This window comes from Trichomycterus rosablanca, chromosome 18, assembly GCF_030014385.1.
Source record: "Trichomycterus rosablanca isolate fTriRos1 chromosome 18, fTriRos1.hap1, whole genome shotgun sequence".
NCBI lineage: Eukaryota > Metazoa > Chordata > Actinopteri > Siluriformes > Trichomycteridae > Trichomycterus > Trichomycterus rosablanca.
This window is the reverse complement of record NC_086005.1, coordinates 18,351,401-18,371,139: the sequence shown is the minus strand read 5'-3', so window position 1 is coordinate 18,371,139 and position 19,739 is coordinate 18,351,401. Positions and strand designations below refer to the sequence as shown.

The 19,739-nt window shown below is 40.0% G+C and overlaps 1 protein-coding gene across 1 annotated transcript in view; it reads right to left on the bottom strand.

Annotated features, from left to right (window-relative positions):
- LOC134332335 (seizure 6-like protein) overlaps window positions 1-19,739 on the bottom strand; it is a 70,560-nt gene that overhangs the window by 34,627 nt on the left and 16,194 nt on the right. The window contains exons 2-4 of the mRNA XM_063013941.1: window positions 9,042-9,449; window positions 7,276-7,415; window positions 4,187-4,382 (exon numbers count right to left, since the gene is read on the bottom strand). Coding sequence (XP_062870011.1) covers window positions 4,187-4,382; window positions 7,276-7,415; window positions 9,042-9,449 — 744 coding nt within the window. The remainder of the gene's footprint in view (window positions 1-4,186; window positions 4,383-7,275; window positions 7,416-9,041; window positions 9,450-19,739) is intronic.

Genomic DNA, 19,739 nt, shown 5'->3' with positions numbered 1-19,739 from the left:
GTCTCCATGCTGACTTACATGGTCACTTGCTGCTGACAAGGTGTTCACCTCTCTAAAACACCAGTTCTTCACTACAACTACTCTCCACCAGCCTGACCCAGAACTCCACATTGTAGTTAAGATAGATGCCTCAGTGTCAAGGTAACCCGGTTAAACATTTCCCCATAACCTTCTTTTCCAAGAAGCTGTCACTGGCACTATGAGGAACTATGATTTGATGTTTCAATTTCTCTATCTCTTATAGACACAGCTCTAAGAATGTGAAAGGAAATGCCTTGTTACAAGTCTATGCCCGTCCAAACCTTCCCACACTATTCTGCCACCCACCTGCTTGGTAGCTCAAATCCTCTGTGAAATTGAGATCTCAGAAGCAGCAGCAAGTGACAATATGTCCCACTGAGGGAGTGTAAATTTCTAGGGCCATCATATGAAAAGCTTATCACCTAGGCACACCTTTGACCAAAAGCCACCCAGGAGTAACCCAAACATGCCACAGACAGGTGGTTTTGCTGCAGTAGGAAGCTGTTCCTTGACTACATGAATTGCTACGCCATCACTCTTTTGTTGCTTCTGTCACAGCCAGCAATCAACAACAGTCACAACACCCACACCCTCTTTTGGCAGTAAGTCTTTAGTGTTTCCAATTACCTGAGTTCTTACACTGGAACCAATTACCGCTCTGCTTTGCCACTTCTCTTGTTCTGTGTCTTCAAGAATGATCTTGCATTTAGTCTTAGGGTACACTATTCTTGTAGTCTTTAGGTTTTGGTTTCTTGCTCTTAGCATGAATAATTATTTAGTGTCTTGCTGTTAGCATTTAGCTTAGTGGTAGCATTATTGTTGACATTGTTGCTTTGAGACAATGTCTATTGTAAAAAGCGCTATATAAATAAAGTTGACTTGACTTGACATTAGTGTTCACGGTGATACGTTTTAAGTGAAGATTTCTTGGACTTTTACATCTTGTATCTGTAAATAAACTGCACTAGTGTTTGTAATTTTGTGTCAGTGTGTTTTGTTACATTAGGCTTGTATAGAAGTGACAGTGAAAAGGTAATTGGCTAACGCCGCAACTCCTTAGTGTTCAGGATTGCCAACACATCTTGAACGCTTGAATCTCTCTGTGGTGTTTATTTACACATCACAAGTGAAGAAATTAGAGGTCTGCATTGAGTTCCTAATGGTTTACTTATGTTATAACCCAACTTTAGGTTATACAGATTATCATACATCATAAATTTTTTTGCTGTAGCATTCAATTAATAAATACTTAAAGAAAAATCTACATCTGGGAAAATTTTGAGGTTATAAATGCTTATTTGCTTCAGGGGGGTTGATATTGCCAATTTCAACTGTACACACACAATCTCTAAAACCTGATATTTTAAGTATGAAGTAGTTCAAGTTCAACAGTTGTTGAAAAGAAGTTGACTTTGTAGTATTAAAAAAACGTATTTAGAGTGCTCAGCACATAAGCTCTGAGATTCTGAGCTCCCAGGTTCAAATCTCGGCTCTACATGTTACATAACAATAAGCATTTTGTACATACAGTATATGTTACATACAGTATATGTCAAAAATTTATTACACATACATGAGAATACATATTTCTATGGGCCACACATATAAATCAATATATGAAATTGTTCAAAATTTTAATGTTTCATACACCGATCAGCCATAACATTAAAACCCCCTCCTTGTTTCTACACTTACTGTCCATTTTATCAGCTTCACTTACCATATAGGAGCACTTTGTAGTTCTACAATTACTGACTGTAGTCCATCTGTTTCTCTGCATGCTTTGTTAGCCCCCTTTCATGCTGTTCTTCAATGGTCAGGACTCTCCCAGGACCACTACAGAGTAGATATTATTTGGGTGGTGGGTCATTCTCAGCACTGCAGTGACACTGAAATGGTGGTGGTGTGTTAGTGTCTGTTGAGCTGGTATGAGTGGATAAGACACAACAGTGCTGATGGAGTTTTTAAACACCTCACTGTCACTGCTGGACTGAGAATAGTCCACCAACCAAAAATATATCCAGCCAACAGTGCCCCATGGGCAGCGGCCTGTGACCACTGATGAAGGTCTAGAGGATGACCAACTCAAACAGCAGCAATAGATGAGCAATCGTCTCTGACTTTACATCTACAAGGTGGACCAACTAGGTAGGAGTGTCTAATAGAGTGGACAGTGAGTGGACACTGTATTTGAAAACTCCAGCAGCATTGCTGTGTCTGATCCACTTATACCAGCACAACACACATTAACACACCACCACCATGTCAGTGTCACTGCAGTGCTGAGAAGGATTCACCACCTTACTAATATTTGCTCTGTGGTGGTCCTGTGGGGGTCCTGATCACTGAAGAACAGGGTGAAAGCAGGCCTCAATATTGATTGAGTTGGCATGACTTATATTTGTTCAGTTCAAATTTGGGCAAAGAAGCATGCTGCAACACAAGGATAGATGGAAGATGAGAGAGGTCTGTAATTTTCATCATAGGTACACTTCAACTATGAGAGACAAAATGAGATAAAAAAATCCAGGAAATCACATTGTAGGATTTTTAAAGAATTTATTTGTAAATTATGGTGGAAAATAAGTATTTGGTCACCCACAAACAAGCAAGATTTCTGGCTCTCACAGACCTGTAACTTCTTCTTTAAGAAGCTCTTCTGTCCTCCACTCGTTACCTGTATTAATGGCACCTGTTTGACCTCGTTATCTGTATAAAAGACACCTGTCCACAGCCTCAAACAGTCAGACTCCAAACACAACCATGGCCAAGACCAAAGAGCTGTCGAAGGACACCAGGAAGAAAATTGTAGACCTGCACCAGGCTGGGAAGAGTGAATCTACAATAGGCAAGCAGGTTGGTGTGAATAAATCAACTGTGGGAGCAATTGTAAGAAAATGGAAGACGTACAAGACCATTGATAATCTCCTTCGATCTGGGGCCCCACGCAAGATCTCATCCCGTGGGGTCAAAATGATCATGATAATCCCAGAACTACACGGAGGGACCTGATGAATGACCTGCAGAGAGCTGGGACCAAAGTAACAAAGGCTACCATCAGTAACACACTACGCCGAGAGGGACTCAAATCCTGCAGTGCCAGGCGTGTCCCCCTGCTTAAGCCAGTACATGTCCAGGCCCGTCTGAAGTTTGCCAGAGAGCATACGGATGATCCAGAAGAGGATTGGGAGAATATCATGTGGTCAGATGAAACCAAAATGGAACTTTTTGGTAAAAACTCAACTCGTCGTGTTTGGAGGAAGAAGAATGCTGAGTTGCATCCCAAGAACACCATACCTACTGTGAAGCATGGGGGTGGAAACATCATGCTTTGGGGCTGTTTTTCTGCAAAGGGGACAGGACGACTGATCCGTGTTAAGGGAAGAATGACATGTATCGTGAGATTTTAAGCCCAAACCTCCTTCCATCAGTGAGAGCATTGAAGATGGAACGTGGCTGGGTCTTCCAGCATGACAATGATCCCAAACACACAGCTCGGGCAACGAAGGAATGGCTCCGTAAAAAGCATTTCAAGGTCCTGGAGTGGCCTAGCCAGTCTCCAGACCTCAACCCCATAGAAAATTTGTGGAGGGAGTTGAAAGTCCGTGTTGCCCAGCAACAGCCCCAAAACATCACTGCTCTAGAGGAGATCTGCATGGAGGAATGGGCCAAAATACCAGCTACAGTGTGTGCAAACCTGGTGAAGACTTACAGGAAACGTTTGACGTCTGTCATTGCCAACAAAGGTTATGTTACCAAGTATTGAGTTGAACTTTTGTTATTGACCAAATACTTATTTTCCACCATAATTTACAAATAAATTCTTTAAAAATCCTACAATGTGATTTCCTGGATTTTTTTTTCTCATTTTGTCTCTCATAGTTGAAGTGTACCTATGATGAAAATTACAGACCTCTCTCATCTTTCTAAGTAGGAGAATTTGCACAATCAGTGGCTGACTAAATACTTTTTGGCCCCACTGTAGTAAACCCAACTGTTGTTGTAGACACCGGGGGAAACACTATCACTTTGGCATTATGACTAAATCTCGAAGCATATTGTCAAGTTAATGGGCAAACAGCAAACTAGACAAACAGGTAAATAATGCAATTTAAAGTAAAAAGACAAATGTTTAACAGATCTTATAAAGATAATCTGGACTCACACTGGTAATGAAGCTGAAATGTTCCCATGCCACCCAAAGGTGAAGAACGGTAGAATACTGATATAGTGTTGCTTGGGCTGCGGATCACTTGGCCTTCCACTAGTAGGGTCTGATTGGCAAGCACCAGCAATTCTCCCTCTTCATCAAGTCCTCTGATTGACAGCTGCTCACCTTCTGATAGGTTGACACTTTTGACCTATGATGACATGGATAGAAATCTTTGTAATCCTTTGTAAATAGGGTGATGGTAGCTCACCGGTTAAGGTACAGGACAAGCGCATCTGCCAGGTTACCACTGTTTGGCCCTTGCGCAAAGCCCTTAACAAACAATTATAAGTTGCTTTGGACAAAAGCATCCAATTGTGACCCCGTATAATCCATGCTCAAGAGCTCAACAGTGGCAACTTGGCAAATGTGGGTCCTAAACCCACAGCCTGTTAATGACTAACTCAGTATTTAAGCCACTGAGTTTCCACTTTCCAAAAATTCTTACAATTTCAAACATTCAATATTTATCATTATGCTACAATCTTAAATCAGAAAAAGTGAAGATGGTATGGAAATGGAAAACTTTTATTAATTAATAAAAAAAAACGCAGTGTTTCTTACATTTGCTTTCATTTTTATTTTATTGCAGACAGTATTAGTCCAAGATATTTCATGTTTTGGCTGGTGGGCTTCCATTCCTGCATTTCATGCCTGCAAAACATTCGAAAAAGATGTTGGGATGGTAAAGCATTTACCACTTCGTAATGCTGCCATTCCTCACAATACCTAAAAAATGTTTTGGCACACATTACCAAGCAATAGAGTGTTTCAGGTTTTATTTTGTCCTATTCTTTCTGCAAACACATCTTAAAATGTGCAAAAGTATCGGCTTGTCATAGTCACATTTTTCAAAATTCTTCACACATTCTCTATTGGGGACAGGTCAGGACTGCAGCCAGGACATTCCACATTCAGCACCATACCTTTGTAATGTGTGCAGAATGTGGTTTTGCATTGTGTTGTTAAAAAATGCATGGACATCCCAGGAAAAGATGACTTCTTGAAGGCAGCATTTGTTGTTGATTTCAGAACTTGTACATTTCTGAAATAATGCTACCATCACTTAAGTGTACATTACCATTACCAAGGGCACTGACACAGCCCCATACCATGACAGACCCTGACTTTTGTACTTGCTACTTATTACAGTTTGGATGGTACTTTTCGTCTTTGGTCCGGAGCACACAGATTTTATTTTTCCAAAAAAAGATTGGAAATACTGTTTAATCAGATCACAGTGCAAGTTTTCACAGTATAATAGTCTATCCCAGGTGGCTCTGAGTTCAGAAAACTCAATACTGCTTCTGGACATGGTTTACATAAGGCTTTTGCAGAGTAAAATTGGCCTTTGTGAATGTAACTCTGTATTGTAGTGCTTATAGAAGGTTTGCCAAAGTAACCCCTTGACCATGTGGTTATATTAGCTATTAAAGCAGTGCCATCTGAGGGATAGGAAATCTTTTTTTGAGGAACATTAATATTGTCATGCATTTGTTAGAGCAAATTGAAAACTGGAGATCCTTAGCCCATCTTTACTACTCAGAGACTCTTTCAGGTATACTGCTTTTATACCAAATCATGATAACAATCACCTGTTGACATCATCTGTTTAAAATCAAAATGTTATTTAGTTTCTTAAAACTTATTACTAGCCCAAAATTGCTTCCGTCCTAACTTTTTTTTCAGAATGTTTTGCAGGCCTAAAATACAGAAATTGATCTATATTAACAAATAAAATGAAGTTGACCAGATAAAACATGATATGTCTTGGGTTCATACTGTCTGCAAGTAGGTTACTGTGAAAAAAAAAACCACTGTGGGTTTTTTTATTTGCATTTTCCATACATTCCAACTTTTTTTGATTTGGAGTTGTACATGATCATGACAATTATAAAACCATTTTGATATATGGCATGGTTAAGAGTATAAAGTGGACAACTTTTTTAATAAGTTGGTGAAGATATTATGCCACAATAATTAGCAGCAAGCATAAATTAAGCATACAGCCATACAATCTCCACAGAACAACACTGGCAGCAAAATGGGTCATATTAAATAGTAATAGATGCCAAAAAATAATGCAATCAAATACCTGTCCTGCTAGAACATTTCTGGTCAATAACTGAACTTTTAGGAGGAACAACAGCTCAGATGCAAAGAAAATGACAACACAAGCTCACACCTTGGTGTTCTCGATTACATCTTATGTGGAAGTAGAGTCACCACAACAAAAATAAGGAATAATACTCCTATATTAGGTTTCCTAACCCTAAGCAGCTGCACAATGAAAAGACAAACCAAATGTAATGCCAAGAATCTGCTAAAATACATTAGCAAAGGTAACTTTTTTTTGAAAATCTCTAATAAAGGTTACCCACCTGGCAGTGCATGGACTGCAATGTTAGTTGGAAAAGGACCTATTATCTGGAATAACTGGCATTGTGCGCTAATTGTGTGTTTTTAGTGTTGTGCACCTAGTTGTTTTAGAACCTAGTGTGAAGCTCATACAGAGAGTAGAAGCTATTATGAAAGCAAAGGGGGGATAAATGTATCTGTTACTAATTAAAACACATTTGCAAAATGGGCCAACAGATTTATTAACATAGCTTTCCAGGCTAGTAACCACCCACACAACACCACAAGTCAAACAAAAGATCACCATTAACATCCACTACAATCTTCCAGTTCCCTGTAGGAGTGCATATCAACTGGTCAGCTGTGCCATGTTCTATTGTGCTACTTTTATGCATGAACATTGCTCATAAATTGCCACTTAAATCCCACAAGCTGAAGACCTAATTACATACTGATACACACTCATATACACAGCCCCCTTTAGGACTGTGGATTCTAATGTAACTAAATATTATGTTTAAGAGTAAGGGATTGTTACAGCAAAAGCATGGGCTGACAAGGGAGTATAGCAGGACACTGGGCAACATGTGTGTATGTTTCATAAACACCTGCAGTGCTGAAATTGTGAGCTACAAGTACTATACATTTGTTTAACATTAATGAAGAGGGAGGTTGTTCAAACATGCCTGTAGTTCCACTCCATAGCCGTTGTACACATTGACAGTGTATGTACATTGCAGAAACATGCCGTCTGGAAGAGGTGGATCATCCAATGAATCAATGTAACCCTCAGGGTCTGAGAAATTGATCTTACAGCTTGATGCAGCTGAAAAAACATAAATGGTATTTAACAATTAAAAAAAAAGCAATGGAATTGATTTAATTAAAAAAAGAGAAAAAAATAGAAAGCACAGTGTTTTGCTTGATCACTGTCTGTCTTATGCATCTGTGACATGCTAGTTTACTTTTACCTGTACTCTGACAATATTAACAAACATAAAAAATGGCACAGTGGGTGAAAAGCAAATGAATACAGAATTTAGCAATTTGTTAACTGTCTTTTAAAGATATTTTAATCTAATAATCTAAACATAAATAAACATTGAAGCAGAAACGAGGGTGGCAGAGTGGCTCGGTCCTGGTGTCGATTCCCAGGGGAAGTTGTCTGGGTCCTTTCTGTGTGGAGTTTGCATGTTCTCCCTGTGTCTGCGTGGGTTTCCTCTGGGAGATCCAGCTTCCTTCCACAGTCCAAAGATGTGTAAGTTAGTTAAACTGGAGGTACAAAATTGCCTGTGACGGTGTTTGACATTAAACTTAAACTGAAGAATCATGTGTTACCTGTAACCACCCGACCCGTCATAATTGTAAGTGTAAAACATGATGTTAAAATCCTAATCAGCAAACAAGAATGAATGGGTGAAGGTTTACCACCTTGCAAAAACCTTCATGAGAGAATAAACCAAAGGTTTATGAACATCTTTTTTCAATGCACATTTGAAAGGAATTAAGGAATTTTACAGTTTGAAAGATCAGAAAAATTTTAATAATATTGGTCAGAACTGTAGGCAGGACAGTCCAGTACCTGTACCCTCTTTGTCGCAGCCATGCCTTTGTAACGTGCAGCATGTGGTTTTGCATTGTCTTGTTGAAAAAAGCATGGACGCCCCTGGAAAAGATGTTGTCTTAAAGGCAGCATATGTTGCTCTAAGATCTCAATGTACTTTTCTGCATTAATGCTGCCATAACAAAGTGTCAATTACCATTGCCAAGGGCACTATAACACAACTTCATACCATGAACTCATTTTTATCTTTGGTCTGAAGCACACAGCATCCATTTTGTCTAAAATAGATCTGGAATACTAATTCGTCTGACCATGATACACGCTTCCACTGTGTGATGGTCCCACCCAGATGTCTCTGAGCCCAGAGAACTTAATGCTACTTCTGGACATGGTTAACATAAGGCTTCTTATTTGCACAGTGACATTTGTAAATGTCCTGAATCATTTAATTAAATTATGCATTGGAATATTAAAATATGCAAATTACTTCCAATCTGTCTTCAAGGAACATTGTTCTCAATATCACCTATTGACATCACCTGTCTAAAATCACACATTCTTTTGTCCTTGTTACTAGCCAAAAATTGCCCCATTCCCACTTTTTTTGAATGTATTACAGGGATGAAATGCAGGGATGGGTGTATATTAATGCTTAAAATGAAGTTAACCAAGCAAAACATTTTGGGTTCATACTGTCTGCAATAAATTAAAAATCATAATAAATGTTAGAAACACTGTTGTAACTGCAGCAGTTATCTTTGTAAGTTGTATGTTCTGGTATAGCAAGTGCCACTAAAGTGCATATGAATGTTTATTGTGGAAAAGTTGCTGATATGTCAGCTTTATTTAAATATATTTTCATAATTGTCTTTGGAGGATTTCACTTACCCAGGGGAAGGTCAAATGGCTCAGCCACATTTTCCACAGTTGATGCAATGGATAAATGGCTTTGGGATATATTTATACTAGAAGCTTCTGCTGCTTTAGTAGGACTTTCAGTTATAAGTGATGGGTTTTGAAATGGGGACTGAGTTGTATGTGGAACTTCAGTAAGTTCTAACATTTTTTTCAAGACCTGCTGCTGTTCAGGAGCTGGTGTTCCTAAATTAAGGTTCGGCTCATCTACAGGACGCAGCTCTGTAGGCACCTCCAAACTTTTGTGAGCTTTTATGAGATCTTTATGGGCCATGACTGAGTGCAGAAGGTCCAGCGCTATGGAAGCAGTCTGTCCATAGCTTTCTTTAGGAGTTTCAGCTTGAACCACTGGGGAAGAAGAAAGTGTTGGACCAACGTCATCTACAAAGAGAAAGAAGTGTTAATTAATACACATAGTGTAGTTACCCTAATTGTATCTGTAAATTAATTATAGACCATTAGGCTGATTTAAACTCCTGCCAACCATAGTTGTAGTCAACATTATTGGCCCCCCTGGATATTAAATACACTTCACACAATATTTCCTTACATAAAGTGGTTAGTTAACCTGGTTAAATATAGTCACTTGCATGTTTGATACAGAAAAGTACAAGACACAAAAATAACAAGATACAACATGAGAGGACAAACAATGAGAGGACACGATTAACGGCACCGTGTTCGATTTAAAATAGAGGACAAAACCTGTCCTCACCTTGTCAATGCAGACTTTAATTAGCCTCTAAATGGTGGTTTTGATGCTTCAAAGGTCTGGTTTATTTCCTGTTTAAAATGGCAAAGACAGGCGAGCTGTCTGAGCAGTCCAAAATACCCAAGGACAGCCAGTCCCCAAGCACAAGCAGTATACACAACCTTCAAAGAGGTCCTGTGTTCGATCCCCAGGTGGGGCAATCCGGGTCCTTTCTGTGTGGAGTTTGCATGTTCTCCCCGTGTCCGTGTGGGTTTCCTCTGGGTGCCTGTTCCTCCCACATTCCAAAGACATGCAAGTGAGGTGAATTGGAGACACTAAATTGTCCAAGACTGTGTTTGATATAACCTTGTGTGAACTGATGAACCTTGTGTAATGAGTAACTACCATTCCTGTCATGAATGTAACCAAAGTGTAAAACATGACATTAACATCCTAATGAACAAACAAACAAACAACCTTCAAAGAGCTTGACATCCAAGGTTCAAAAGTTTGAAATGTGATCAAGAGGTTTGCTACTCATGGAACAGTCAAGAACCTTTCAGGACAAGATGAAAAGAAGAAAAAAGGTGAGAAAATCCTACAAAAAGTTATTCAAAATGTTAGATATCTGAAGTAATGGTTTAATCCTATACCATAAGCCGCCAAGTAAACAAAACATAGTTCATGGGTGAAGGCCAAGGAAAACCCAACTGCTTAAAAAAACATATTTATCACAGTAGCATGACAGTTTTTCATTCAGTGCCGTCTGAGATCTCAAAGGTCATGCACATTCAACAGTGGTTTTTGGCATTGCCGTACACAAACTGTAATCAAAGACCCAGCATTTTCATTTTATGGGGTCCTCAAAACACAATAGTTGATTGTCTCTTTATATACTATATTTCCATAAAGATGTGGACATCTGATCATTTACTTCCAAAACCATGTGTATTAATGTAAAATTGCCCCACACCCCCAGCCCTTTTGTAGTTATTGCAGCCTCCCATTTTCTTTTAAGGCATTTTACAAGATTTTTAAGTGTGTCTGTGGGAATTATTGTTGCCCATTCAGTCAAAAAAGCATTTGTAAGATGAGGCACTGGTACTAGATGGAAAAGCCTGGTTTGGTATTAATATTTAAATTATTCCAAAGATGGGGTTCAGGTCTAGTGTTCGGTCTTATGTGGTTGGTGATTGTGTTTGTTTGTGGTTTGTGCTAGTCTGCATGCTTAGGTTTCTGTCCTGGTTCTAGTCCTTGTTCCTGTCTGTCTGTGCTTCTGTCCTTGTTTTGGTCAGTATTCTGCTTAGTAAGCTTAGCTGTTATTGTAGGGCTTAGCACGTTCTGGTTGGTTCTAGTTTTGGTTACACTGGTTTGGATTAGATGCCTGTTCTGTGTTTAGCCTCAGGTAGGTAACTAAAGCTACTGCTTAGTTTATCCTCTTGCCTGAATTTACTAGTAGCCTGTATAAAAAGTATTTAGCGTGGCCAATGTGTTGACAATTTGTTTGCCATTATTTGCTTTTAGGTGTCTATGTTATAACTAGTTTCTAATGCCAAAGTGTCAATTGGGGGCAGGGCTTGACTTCATATAAATTGAGTGTCCGGTACCGGTCTGACCTAAAGCATTTATTAGGTCTTTAAGGTCCTTGTCTTGTGCATAATCTATCCTTTCCAAGTACTAGCCAACTAAAATTGACCAACCTTTTTAGCTACTCCTGGGTAAGCATTACATCAGCAATTTCTTCTCTCACAAGTCCCTTTTCCCTTAATTGTCAATCTCTGCTCCAGCATGTGCTACTCACCAATATCTGTCCTTATATCCCACAGGCTTCACAGATGTCTCCAGTCACACCACAGGGATAGTAATGCAAGTAACCTTATCTATCCCCAACTGTTGCCTCAATCTCAAACAGTGGTGGTACATGGGCTTTGGAGCTGTCAATCAGCTGTCCTAAAAGCTAAAAGCTGAATTAATCACTGCATTGCGTTATCCCACTTCACTGACTTTCTAGAACTGACTAAGACATGAATTACTAGAGAAAACTCAGCTACACTAGCAGCCCTATCCTATATATATTGGCACTGTACAAGTACAATGAGATGTTGTTTAAAGAAAGCATGTAAATGCCTAAATAAAGTAAATTATATAAAAAGTAAAACAAATTATGCTGAAGCACTTATGCTTAATTAAGGTATTTATATAAAAAAGTACAACATTTAAGCTACAAAATCTAGCAAAATAATAAATAAATAAAATAATAATAAAATAAATAAATAAATAAAGTGTCCATCAGAACAGCAAAGTGTAAAGTAAAGTGCCTGGTGCCAGAAGCAATGTAGAGATATTGCACAGAACAGTTATTTAACAGTTATATATTGCACAGTGTATCATTATATACAGTGGAGTCACATTATTATGACCACTTCCTACTTTCAACAGGGGCAGAGCATAGCTCATGAGGGAAGTCATGAAGTCAGGTGGCTTGGTGGGTATATAAGGTGTGTGATAAGCTGTTTGCACATACAGCAGGGAAAATAAGTATTGAACACATCAACATTTTTCTCAGTAAATATATTTCTGATGGGACTATTGACATGAAATTTTCACCAGATGTTGGTAACAACCCAAGTAATCCACACATATAAAGCAGTCAAAACAAATAAGTCCAAACATTAAGTTATGTGTAATAAAGTGAAATGACACAGGGAAAAAGTATTGAACACACTTACTGAAATTTATTTAATATTTAGTAGAAAAGCCTTTGTTGGTAATGACAGCTTCAAGACACCTTCTGTGTGGAGAAACTAGTCGCATGCATTGTTCAGGTGTGATTTTGGCCCATTCTTCCACACAAACTGTCTTCAGATCATGAAGGTTCCGGGGGCCTCTTCTATGAACTCTGATTTTCAGTTCTTTCCATAGATTTTCAATTGGATTCAAGTCAGGTGATTGACTGGGCCATTCTAGCAGCTTTATTTTCTTTCTCTGAAACCACTTGAGAGTTTCCTTGTCTGTGTGTTTGGGATCATTGTCTTGCTGAAATGTCCACCCTCGTTTCATCTTCAGCATCCTGGTAGATGGCAGCAGATTCTTATCAAGACTGTCCCGGTACATTTCTCCATTCATCCTTTCTTCAATTACATGAAGTCTACCAGTACCATATGCTGAGAAACAGCCCCACACCATGATGTTCCCACCTCCAAACTTCACTGTTGGTATGGTGTTTTTGGGGTGATGTGCAGTGCCTTTTCTCCTCCAAACATGGTGTGTGCTATGACATCCAAAGAGTTCAATTTTGGTCTCATCTGACCAGACTATATTCTCCCAGTATTTTATAGGCCTGTCCAAATGTTGAGCAGCAAACTTTAAACGAGCTTCAACATGCTTTTTCTTCAGAAATGGAGTCTTGCGCCGGCGGTTGAGTGCATTACTTATACTTTTCTTTGAAACAACTGTACCTGCTAATTCCAGGTCTTTCTGAAGCTCTCCGCGAGTGGTCCTTGGCTCTTGGACAACTCTTCTGATTATTCTTTTGACTCCTCTGTCAGAAATCTTGCGAGGAGCACCTGGCCGTGGCCGGTTTATGGTGAAATGATGTTCTTGATTATCCACTTCCGGATAATGGCCCCAACGGTGCTCACTGGAACATTCAGAAGTTTAGAAATACGTCTGTAACCAATACCATCAGCATGTTTTGCAACAATAAGGTTGCGAAGGTCTTGAGAGAGCTCTTTGCTTTTACCCATCATGAGATGCTTCTTGTGTGACACCTTGGTAATAAGAAACCTTTTTGTAGGCCATCAATTAGGACTAAACCAGCTGATATTAATTTGCACTGATAGGGGCAGGATTGCTTTCTAAATACTGACAGATTTCAGCTGGTGTTTTGGCTTTCCATGCCTTTTTGCACCTCCTTTTCTTCATGTGTTCAATACTTTTTCCCTGTGTCATTTCACTTTATTACACATAACTTAATTTTTGGACTTATTTGTTTTGACTGCTTTATATGTGTGGATTACTTGGGTTGTTACCAACATCTGGTGAAAATTTCATGTCAATAGTCCCATTAGAAATACATTTACTGAGAAAAATGTTGATGTGTTCAATACTTATTTTCCCCGCTGTATACCCCTCATTGCAGTCATGTGTAAAAATACCATTGGTAAAATTGTCTTTCCTGGAGCGGATGGGATCTTCCAGCAAGACAATGCAACATGTCACATGGCTACAAATGTCTGACATTGGTTAAAAGAGCATAACCAAAACTTTCAAGTGCTACCCTGGCCCCCTAATTCCCCAGACTTAAACTCAATTGGGACCACCTCGATCATTGTGTTTGTTCTATGGATCCTCCCCCACGCACCCTCCAGCAGCTGTAGAATGCACTGCAGTCAGCATGGTTTCACACAGGTGTTACCCTGGATAGCTGGTGGTCATAATAATGTGACTCAACTGTGTATTGCACTAAGTGTTTGTGTACAGTCACAGTTAGACATTATTGCACTTGCGAACATAGTATACAGTATAATATACAGTGGACCCTTAAGTTACGAACCGTTTACCATACTAACATTTTGGGTTACGAGCGATCTTTTTCAACTTAACGTACGAACAAATTTCAGATTACAAACCGAAATTCGCGAAACATGTGACATCACGAACAAGCTGACTCCAGCCGTCTCTCTCTCTCTCTCTCTCTCTCTCTCTCTCTCTATATATATATATATATATATATACAGAGCGAACATTTGGACAGCGGACAGTGTTTTTTCGGTGTTTCGGTGTGTTGTGTTGTATAATCAGACAGCAGGGACAGTGAGTAAGAGAGAAGAAGGAAATCGTAAAGTATTCTTTCTTTTGTGCAATTACACCTACAAAATACAACAATATTGAAATAAAGAAGGAAACAATAGAGAAATATGAGAGTTATTGTTGTTTCTGGTAGATACATTTTATAAAAAAAGAAGGAAATGTATTATGGTGTATGGTACAGCGCACGTACTGTACGAAATGTGGTGTTTTTTATGTACAGTACAGTACTACTGTGTATTCTTGTTTCTTATTGTTTATTACAGGAATGTCTATTCTATAATTTAAGATTTAAGGGAAAATATACTTGTATTCATAAGAAAAAAGACCATTTAAGAAAGGTTAGGTAAGGGGGTGGTTTGGGGGTCTGGCACGGATTAATTCTATTTACATTATTTCTTATGGGAAAAATAAGTTTAACTAACGAACATTTTGACTTAAGAACAGCCCTTCGGAACCAATTAAATTCGTAAGTCAAGGGTCTACTGTACAAACAAAGACAGTGGAATTTATTGTACATAGCATAGGCATATGTGATGTGTTAGTCTAATGACACCACTGAAATCTGTGCAATTGTATATATGTAGCGGCCATAAGGTAGTGAATGAACGCTGTGTGTTCAGTAGTAAAACAGCATTGGGGTAAAAACTGTTTTAAGTCTGGTTGTCCAAGCATTTTGAGCTTTGTGGCGCTTGCTGGATGGCAGAAGTTTATACATGTTGTGTCAGGGTGGGTCGGATCACTGCAGATGTTTGTGCAATGTTGGAAGCAGTGATCCTCTGTGCTATTTTGATAATGCATTGGAGTCTTTTTTTGTTCGCAGGTGAAGCCTGGATACCATGCTGTAATGCAATATGTGACCAGCAGCTGTTGTTGAAGTTAGGCTTTCTTCAAGTTCCTAAAGACATGAAGTCTCTGAAATCCATTTTTGGCCATCACTGTTGTGTTGATGGACCATCACATGTCCTGGCTGATGTGGACTTCCAGAAATCTGAAGCTCTGAACTGCCTCTACCCTTTCGCCATTGATGCTGATGGGGTGATGGCTGGTTTGTTTCAGTCTCCTGAAATCCAATATCACTTTTTTTGTTTTTTTTGTTGAGTTGAGGGTAAAGTTGTTGTCCCGACTCCAGCATTCCAAGTTCCTGTCCTCTTTTCTGTAGGCTGTCTCACTGTTGTTAGAGATCAAGCCTTTCACTTTAGTGTCATCTGCAAACTTTATAATAATGTTGGAGTCATGTGTGGGTTTGCAGTCATGTGTGAAGAGGGAGTATAGGAGTGGGCTCAGCACACAACCTTGTGGTACTACAGTGTTCAGTGTTATGGGGGAGGAAAAGTGCTTACCCAAATACATTCTTTGTGGTCTGCTGGTAAAGATGTCTAGAATCCAGTTGTACAGGTGTGTGCTGAGGTCAAGATTATTTAGTTTAATGGCCAGTTTGTTGGAGAGGACAGTGTTAAATGCAGAGCTGTAATCAATGAACAGCATCCTGACATAGCTATCCCGCTGGTAGGGTTGTGTAGTGTGAAGGGCCAGTGAACAGGCATCCTCAGTCAATGTATTTGCCCTGTAGCCAAACTCGTATAGAGAAGATGTGATGTTGTTTTTTATGTGTGCTAAGACAAGTTTCTCAAAGCACTTCATAAAAGTGGGGGTCAGGACAACAGGGCGATAGTAGCTCGTCACGCCAGTTGTTCATCCTGTGCGAAGAAATATTGTTGACTAAGGACTGGGTGTTTGCTACAAACAGGCTGGGCAAAGAACGCTTTAGCCTAGCATTAATGCCAGCTTGCTTTTGCTTTCTCTCATCTCTGCCTGTGTTGCCTGACTGCCGAGATGGTAGTCCAGACAGGTGCTGATGTGCAAAGTAGCTCATCAGGGATGTTAGGAGGTGGTGGTGGAATAAAGCCTATTGTTCCTATTTCTAATATTTCTTGTAAACTATATGTTGTTTGAACTCATACCTTTTCTCTCGCCCTCAAGAAAGTCTTTCTGCCCTGTTCCTTGGCTTTCAGATGCACTGCACAGCAACAAAAGATAACTAGAGAGTGCATTTCCGGAGAAAATGCGAGTGTGATTGCCGTGTGGCGGTCGGCGGGCGTGCGCGCGTATCCAAACGCTGTATCTAAGTTGGGAGCGTCATCGACGGGCCGGACCATTCAGAGTTGGAACGGCGTCGATATCTGGAAATGTAATAAATGGGCGTGGCGGGCGGCCGGGTGTGCCCATCCAAAAATTACATCCATGTCCCGGTGTCATCAGTGGGCCAAACGATTAAGAAATGGAACGGCGTTGATATCTTTAAATATATAAAAAACGGGCGTGGCAGGTGGGCGGGGCTGCGTATCCAAAAATTGCATCCATGTCCCGGTGTCATCGACGGGCCGGACGATTTAGAGTTGGAACGGCGTTGATATCTTTAAATATATAAAAAACGGGCGTGGCAGGTGGGCGGGGCTGCGTATCACTATGCTGTATCCAAGTCGGGGTGTCATCAGTGGGCTAAACAATTTAGAGTTGGAACGGTTTTGATATCTCGAAATATTAAAAAACGGGCGTGGCAGGCAGGCGGGGCTGCGTATGCCTATGCTGTATCACTTGGATCACTTGGGGTGTCATTAACTGGCTGGATGATTTACAGTTGGAACGGCGTTGACATCTCGAAATTTCCAAGAAATGAATTGAAATGAATGGGACAAAAAAACGGGCGTGGCGGGCGAACGGGCGGGTGGATCCAAAAGCTGTGAACAAGCATTGTTGTAATTTACGGGCCGGACAATTTAGAGTTGGAACGGTATCGATATCTCGAAAATTGTGAAAAAAAAAGCCAGAAAGATTGGCCAAAACCGGTAAAAAACGGGCGTGGCGGGCGAACGGGCGGGCGGATCCTAAAGCTTTCTTCAAGAAGTGATGTCAATAATGGGCCGGACGATTTAGAGTTGGAACGGCGTCAATATCTCAAAATTTTTTCGAAAATGAATGGAAGTCTATGGGACCAAAAAACGCTACAAAAACGGGCGTGGCGGGCGAACGGGCGGGCGGATCGAAAACCTGTATACAAGCAGTCCATTCCCGTATGGGCCGGGCGATTTGGCGCTGGAACGGGGTCGATATCTCGAAAACTGCGGACGAAGAAAGCCGGACAAAAAACGGGCAGAATAATAATAATATGACTAACGGATAACAATAGTGTGCTTGCCCATAGGCAATCACACTAATTAAGACCAGCTAAAAGAAAGTGGAGCAAATTCAAATCTAATGTTGATCTCTCCGACCACTCTCTTCTGTCCAACTCTTCATCTGCAATGACATTATTCTACAAAACTAAGCTTGAACAGTCTGCTACAGATTTTCCCTTTTTCACCCAATCATTTTCAACTGGAGCTTACCTCTCTCTCATCACTGCCACTACCCCCGCCCACAACTGATAAGGACTGAGGCTGTCACACAGCTCCTTCGATAGAAGAGCAGTCGCTGATCACTTTTTTCACCTGCTAAAGGTAGGGTGTTACAGAGGTGCAGGTGCCTTGACCGGTCAGCAGAGGTCGTAATTGCTGGAGCAACAAGGAACCCTGTTTCAGCCATTGCTCCTCAGCTCCTTTAAAGACACACTGCAAATCGTGTGTCTGAGTAGGCACCTAGCTGGCTGATACCAGAGCTTAGATTCAAACTCAAGAGCTCCATAATAATTTCCATGGTATTCAAAGGGTATGTCTTACAAGCTCACAGTGATGTGTCTATTTACTAAAGGTCATTTAGTGTAGTTGAACTTGCTAATTAGAAACTGTGTATAAAGACATTTTAAAGAACTTTTTTTGGTCTGCAAGACCAATCCAAGCTGATTATTACTGCCCTTTCTTTTTCGACAAATCTAATTTACACCTACCCACTGTCTGAAATGGGTAGAAGCATTAATCAAGCATGTAAATAAATTAAACAGAGGAGGAGAAATTCACAGACATGCAAGTTCCCATATATTCTAACATTCTATTCTCAGCTTCCCGCACACCAACACACAGCCCTGAGTGTTAGAGAAAAAATTAAATAGCACATATTTTGGCTAATAAGACATAACTGAAATCATTCATTATCTTTAATTTGCATCTCTAGGAAAAAAATCTTTTAAATCTTTAATATCATCTGGAATGTTACAATAATAATTATTCTTGACATATAATCATGACTGAACATGTCAGCTCTGCCTGTGCAAAAAATAGGCATTGCATGAAGATTATATAACAAGAACTGAAGCTCACAGAGTTTTTGTACTCCCACTGAAATCTTCTCAAGTACTCCAACACATTAACATACACATACTAAACATATCATGATGAATTAGAACTTATGTGCCCCAAAGGCTTTTTAAAACAAGTAGTTAGATAAACAGGCTATTAAAAAACATAAATTAAATTACAGTCCAAGAAGAAGATATACTTTATTTGTCATATATACATATACAGGTGTACAGTACAATGAAATTCTTTCTTCGCATATCCCAGCTTGTTTTGGGAGCTGGGGTCAGAGTGCAGGGTCAGCCACCTTACAGCACCCCTGGAGCAGACAGGGTTAAGGGTCTTGCTCAAGGACCCAACAGTGGCTGCATAGCAGAGCCTGGATTTGAACCGCCAATCTTCCGGTTGATAGCCCAAAGCTCTACCCACTAGGCTACCACTGTCTCTCTATTTAATAAAGCCACCTTTCTAACAAGTCAGTGTGCAAACAAAAATCATTTTGTTTCTGGTGATAGCCAGGTGCTTTTTACTGGCCAACAAGGGCTAACCATGTGAGGAGGAGTCATTACAAGGGAGTCCCTAGAAATAAAACGGGTAGTTGTCACTGTCTAGTACTAACTGGTGTGGGCAATTTCATCCGCTGTAAGTTCCCTTTAGGTTCATTGAGGCCCACAGGCCAAGAATAGCAGAACTTCTGTGGGGGTGTGGGGGAATGTTGATGAGGACTACTGTTAATTAGTAAATGGGTTATTTTGCTTGTGTACTCTGACATAAAAGGAACATGGTGGGTCACTCATGTGCTCTGAGATAAATTTTGATAGGCCCACCACATTTACCACTGTTTTAAGTTCTCTCAAGAAACCTCTCACTGTGGTATAGTGGAATCCAAAAGTCTTAGACATTGCTTTGTAAAAAATCTTCCTAAAAAAAGGTTCTTCC